This window comes from Molossus molossus, unplaced genomic scaffold (genome assembly GCF_014108415.1).
Source record: "Molossus molossus isolate mMolMol1 unplaced genomic scaffold, mMolMol1.p scaffold_m16_p_18, whole genome shotgun sequence".
Lineage (NCBI taxonomy): Eukaryota > Metazoa > Chordata > Mammalia > Chiroptera > Molossidae > Molossus > Molossus molossus.
This window is the reverse complement of record NW_023425353.1, coordinates 6,635,301-6,641,841: the sequence shown is the minus strand read 5'-3', so window position 1 is coordinate 6,641,841 and position 6,541 is coordinate 6,635,301. Positions and strand designations below refer to the sequence as shown.

At 49.2% G+C, this 6,541-nt stretch overlaps 1 protein-coding gene across 6 annotated transcripts in view; it reads right to left on the bottom strand.

Annotated features, from left to right (window-relative positions):
* Positions 1-3,050: 3,050 nt before the first annotated feature.
* SUCLG2 (succinate-CoA ligase GDP-forming subunit beta) overlaps positions 3,051-6,541 on the bottom strand; it is a 238,994-nt gene continuing 235,503 nt past the window's right edge. For all 6 annotated transcript variants that reach the window (XM_036266382.1, XM_036266383.1, XM_036266384.1 and 3 more), the window contains one exon: positions 3,051-3,181. In XM_036266382.1, coding sequence (XP_036122275.1) covers positions 3,066-3,181 — 116 coding nt within the window. In that variant the 3' untranslated portion in view covers positions 3,051-3,065. The remainder of the gene's footprint in view (positions 3,182-6,541) is intronic.

The following is a 6,541-nucleotide window of genomic DNA, read 5'->3' as shown; positions in this document are numbered from 1 at the left end:
GTGTCCTCATGGGATCATTTGTTCAACCTCAGTGTGTTATGGTAGATGAGTGTGGTTGTCATCCCTTACTTTCCCCAGAACACACTGTTCTGCTTATTAGATCTCCAACTCTCCCTGAGGTGCCCCCTCCTTTGCACACTCAGCTTGACAGTTGGATGAGGCGGTTTCGTCCTCAGGTCAACAAGTGGGTACTTAACCGACTGAACTCACCAGAGCCCCAGAAGGACTGGTTCACAGATGGGTTCCTTACCCCAAATTGGTCTCCATTCTGGGGTGTTAGAATTACCTGGAGAGAGAAGCTTCCTTCCTTTTTCTTTCCTCCCTCCCACTCTTAGTTTCTTTTATTCTTTCTTTTTTCCCTTTCTCTCCCTCCCCAGCCTCCTCCTCTTTTAGGGATGCTAAGCTTGACAAAATGTCTGTGGGATGGCAGCCATTCTGCCATCTCGTGGAAAAGGCCGGCTGAGGATGAGGCCAGCAGAGACAAGCTGGTCTGAGACTGTTCAAGTCCTGATGGCTGAGTCTGGGTGCTGCCGTGACTATAACCAGACACCTGTCTTCATAACTGTAAGAGCAAAGCTGATATCCCCTTTGTCTTAAGCCTGAGTTGGGTTTTTGTCATTACAAGAGTCTGGACAGCCCTGGCCAGTTTGGCTCAGCGGTTAGAGCGTTGGCCTGCAGACCAGAGTCCAGGGTTCGGTTCCCGCTGAGGGCACGTGCCTCGGTTGCAGTTTGTCCCGGCCCTGGTTGGGGTCATGTGGGTGGCGACCACTCGATGTGTCTCTCCCACATGGATGTTTCTCTCTCTCTTCCTCCCTTCCTCTCCCCCTCCTGCTCTATCTGACGATAATGCAAAAATGTCCTCTGGTGAGGATAAAAAGAAACAAAAACAAAAGAGTCTGGATAAACACAATAGGTAACCGATCCAAAAAAATGAGCCTTGTAAAAGGGAGGGCCGGGACTTGCACACCCCCTGAATGTGACTAGCAAGTGTTCAAATCTTCCATGCGAAGGAGTTCAGGTAAAATGTGTGGACTACCTTGTAAGTTTCCTGGGCTCAAGTACCAAGTTTAGATAGTCACCTCGTTTCACAGATCTTCCGCTTAGGACAGAACCAAGTTTAAGAAAATATGATCAGATTGAAAGGAAATTCCTTCATATTTACATATAGTATAGGTGAGAATAAGACCTGGAGGGGTTCGGGGGGAGGGGGACGGGGGTCAGCAGTACAGGGCGCACTGGGGCAGGTAACACCCAGGACTGCAGCCCGCCCAAGAGCACCGCTCCGATGCCGCTCCGGTTCCGCTCCGGTTCCAGGGCCAACCCCCGCCAGCAGTCCTGCTGCAAATACTTGTGGGTCTGCACTTGTGCCCAACGCCAGGACAGGTGGGAGCCGTATAAACTCAGGCACATGGAGCCTCCACGAAAAAAAAGAAAACTTAATCCTGATCACCATTTATTTGAAAAAATAAAAGCGGGGTTTGCTATTTGCTTGCTATTAACCCTCTTACACAATGATCATGATTCAATTCCCTTACACACCCCCCACCCTAACAACTGGATTGATTAGAAACATCAATATGTGTGATGTGAACACAGGTCTTTACAAAGAGTAAGACTTTCAAATATACTGAATTTTGTCTAATGGACAAAATATATATTATTACTTTTACTGTACTAATTAGTTAGTAAACTACTGAAAATCAAAACATACCAAAAACACCCCATCGTTGGTATTTTTCATTCATCGCGAGATAGTTAAAGAGGACGTGGAAACGTGGGACCATCACGTGCTTTGCTATGAGAACTGGTAAGAAAACATCAGGGTCTGGTCTGCTCACATTTGTACGCTGACAGGAAAACTGTTCGTGCCGGGAACCGAACCTCATTCAATGGGGTTATGTCTGATTTCCTGTAGTATCACGCAGACTGAAGCCACATGCTAACCTGGGGGACATCTGTGACACTTACCTGGGCTTCTGATTTATGTATAATTTTTATTCTTTCATTGAATAATCTCCTAACAGAAATAGTTACTAATAAAGTTGAGTGAAACTGAATTAATCCTGAGACGATATAACCAATATATAACCCACATTTTCTGATTTTGGAGATATGCCTAAAGGAATAATATTGACTGAAATGAGAAATACACAGATCTTAGAGCTCATAAAACATAGAATTTTATTTTAATTTGTATACAAATAAAAATTTACCAAAATATTGTAAACCTAATTCACCCCTCTCCCCCCCAAAAGGACATTATGGAAAAAGCCACATTCTCTTAATTACATTTCCCCAGCTGGTAGATTCCGAGGGGGGGGGGGGATACTGATGCCCACAATATAATTAATGTCTCATCTTGTAATGTTGTAATTACAGAGATTTCCATAAGAATTGTCTGTTTAATTTTCACATTAAAATGAAATCTTCTACTGGAAAATCACAAATAAGGCTTCTGGCTTTATTTTTCAGGTGAGGTAAGGAATGCATTCAGCATTAAGGCACATGGCAGATACATGTGTGGAATGTCACGTGGAGGTGTGGGCCTTACGCTGGAAATGTATTTTGGAATATTCATGGAATTTCCAACATGTGCTGGAATTAGAAACTTGGAAAAACTGACGGTGTGTAACAGCCATTTGTTTGACTGAGCAGCACCTTTTTTAGAGTTAATCTGTTAAATGTAGTCTTGTCTGAGTTTACTAAGGCCTGTGACTTTTTATTATATAGTTTTAAATGTCTGCCAAACTGCTGTTAGTGAATGAGGGCCTGTCTGGCCACACGGGCTGCTCCCAAAGTTGGCAACAGCGTCTCCTGATCAGGCTCACGGTGACAGAAAAGGATGAGAACAGGGCTTTCATGTAATACAGGCAGAGTGAAATCAGGTCGTTCAGGCTACGCAGATATCTGATTCAAGAAAATATAGGGTTAAGATGTTTCATACACTGATTCTCACTTCTCCCCTTCCCATGCTTCTCCCCGAGACAACCATTTCCTTCACAGTGAAGAGAGAACCATCCCTTTTCATGGCACAGTGAACGCCTCCTGCAGGCCAGGGCAGGGCACTACTTCTTGGCCACGCTGGCCACGGCCTTCTTGGCTGCGTCCTCCAGGTCGACGGCCGAGGTAATGGGGAGCCCGCTGCTACTGAGTATGTCCTGGGCCTCGTGGACATTGGTTCCTGGAAAAGGGGCAGGATGGACAGTCACTGCAATGAAACCGGAGATGGTGCCCTAGAAGTTTTATGAAACCTAAAATCACAGATGCTGGTCTCACCAACATAATCTAATCACAAATCAGTTTCAGCTTTTTTGTTTTGTTTTGTTTCATTGATTTTAAAGAGAGAGGAAGAAAGAGGGAGAGAGAGATAAAACACTGATGAGAGAGAGCATCGATTGGCCACCTCCTGCACGCCCCCAACCTGGAATTTGGCCCACAACCTGGGCATGTGCCCTGACCGGGAATCGAACCAGTGACCCTCTGATGCATGGGTCAGTGCTCAACCACTGAGCCACACTGGCGGTCAGTTTCAGCTCTTTTGATGTGGGTATGCCTACTTTAAAAAATCCAGATGATGAATTTACTGTTTTCCACTTTTCATCTAAATGTCTGGCATTATAAAGGTACTGCCTTTATTTTCTCTGGCATTTAAAAAATGAAAATAATGAGGTTCTTATAAGATAGTGAAAAAAGAAAGATTAACAACCACTGTTCAATAAGTTTAAAATAAAAATCTTCTGCAATGGATTTATCCCTTAACTGAATAGTCTGGATATGGGATCTACAGAAGTAGCTTTGTGTAAAAGACGAGCAAGAGAATGGAAAATCAGGGTGTGAAACAGCATGGGGCTCGGGGGCAACATGGGAGGGTGCCGGGGCTGTTCACTCTGTACCTGACCTTTGCACCAGGAAATGAATGGGACACAGGCTCTCACCAATGTCATGACCCGAGAAAGTACGAGACAAGCTCTCTACCACCAGTGGTCCAGCTGGAACAGAAGATGGAAGGTAGGGCTTCAGAAAGATTAAGAGACTTTTTGCTGGTAGAGACGAAGTTGCGGATAGTCCAGCCCGTGGATGCAGTGTGCTTCCGGCCCTTGCCAGAAGTCGGGTCCAGTGCTTTGAAATGAAAGGTCTGAGTCCTGAGGTTCAGACTATCCGCCCCCCTGTGCCACGAACCCACTGCTTTGAAGTCAATGACAGGATTCAACACGTCCCCTTCAGCTTGCTCCTCATTCTTTTTAAAAAAAATTTTTATTGATTTTAGAGAGAGAGGGAAAGGGAGAGGGAGAGAGAGATGGAAACATTGATGAGAGAGAACACAGACTGGCCGCCTCCTGCGTGCCCCACACAACCTGGGCAGGTGCCTGACTGGAATCAAACTGGCGACCTCTTGGTGCAACAAGTGAGCCACACCAGCGGGGCGCTCTTTTTTTTTAATCCTCACCTGAGGATATTTTTCTATTTATCTTCAGATAGAGTGGGAGGGAGGGAGGGAGGGAGGGAGGGAAAGAGAGAAACACTGATGTGAGAGGGACACATCAAGTGGCTGCCTCCTGCACGACCCCGACCGGGAGTGGGGATGCACCACATCTGAGGTACGTGCCCTCGACTGAAATCAAACCCAAGACTCATTGGTCTGAGGGCCGACGCTCCAACCGCTGAGCCAAACAGGCCGGGCCCTCCTTGTTCTTTATAACCAAAGGGAGCAGAGGCCCCGAAAATGAGCACTGCGACCTCCGCTGGCCTCCCCTGGCCGCTCCTGGAGGGTCTGTAGCACTTGCCAGCCAAGCACCCCGCCTCACCCAAAGGTTTGCTGGGACCGACTCCTTAACACGCAGAGTGCTTTTCTGTCCTTTCCCAGGAACAAGCCCCTGCGAGAAACGTGATAAAATTTCAGATCTAATGAGATATCTCATCTTACATCGTTTCCTGTGCTTTTACCTAGTTAGCAAGACAGAGCCTATTTGCAAACAGACGCGGAGGCCCAGGCCTTGGAGGACCTGGAGTGCAGGGAGGACAGCAGGCCAGCAGGCTTCGTACAGAAGGGACAGGCGAGTTAGAGGGGGCAGTGGAGGCAAAGGTGATGTCGCTGATTGTCGGGGGCCCTGGGACCATGGAAGCGGTGGGGAAGGGGACATGGGCACTGACTGGGTCTTTGGCTCAATGCTCACTGGCCACCACTTGACACAGGAGTCTCTGCAAAGCAACGACTAAAAGGTAGGGAAGTCGTCAGCGGAAACCCCGGCCTCTCGTCCTGCCTCTGCTGCGCAATCCTTGTGTAGTTTTGGGTGAATCACTTAACTGCTTTGAGCCCCAACTTCTTTATCTCCAGACATAACCTAGTGATCATCTCCCTTATAACTAATATTCACTGAGCACTTACCTATGCGAGATGTAATGGTAAGTGACTTACATGCAGTCTTTTCAATGACTGCAGAGGACCTGTTGCCCGTTACAAGATAACTGAGGCACAGAGGTTAGAACTTCCCCACAGTCACACCGGCTGCGGCGGCAGAGATGGGACATGACCCTGTTCTGACGACACTGTCCGAACTGCCCGGAAGCGCTGCAGGTAAAGCAGGATGAGCACGCAGACAGCAGACGCGTGGGGAGCAGAGCGGGGAGCCAGGGGGCCCTGTGAGAGCGGCGGAGAGTCTGCAGCCCACCCGGCCGTCCAGCACACACATGCTCCTCCTCCCCAGTGGACAGCTGTGCTGGGAGGCGGCTGCCCCCCTGCGTGCAGCGCCCAGGCCCCTTGCACGGGGTCACGTGACAGGTCTGGCCCCTGGAATGCAATGGGACACAAGACACACGCCCCGGACATCTCTAATGTGGCCCTCGGCACTGGTCCCCGTCTGCCCCTGGAGCACTGCCAGCCCGGGCAACCGCGGGAGGCACCTTCGTGAAGACGGCGATGCCGCTCGGGCACCTGCTTCGAGCAGAGCGCCCCCTCACCCTCTCAGACGCCTCGTGCACGAGAAAGACCCGCTAGGAGTCTGAGTTCCAGCCTCTCGTCAGAGGCCAGCATTGCTTTAATGAAGTATTTTACTTTGTAAGAGTGGCAGGCAACTTCCAAAGGTTCAATCCCACCTTCTGGGGTTCACACCCCTGTGCCATCCTCTCCCCACTTGCTTCCAAAGAGTGTGGATGTAGCCAGTGATGGAACGCACTCTGGAGACCGAGGCAGAAGCCTGGGATCCGTCTGGCCCCTCTGCTGGATCACTGGACCGGGCGCTGAGCAGGCAAACGTCCGTGCTGGAGGCAAGGGTCCGGGGGCAGACTCTGGCCAACAGCCAGTGAAGAACTGTGACCACGTGAGTGCACTCGGAAGCAGCTCTGCCAGTCAGCCTTGACGTGACCTTTGCCGGGCGCAACCCTGAGCCTCGGGACCCAGCCAGGCCACACCTGATTCCCCACCGCAGAGACTGAGCTCATCAATGTTCCTGGTGCTAAGCTGCTAAATTTTGGAGCAACTCGGGATGATTTGTTCCTCGACAAATACACATGTAAAGATCTATTCTGTCATCAACACAAGCTC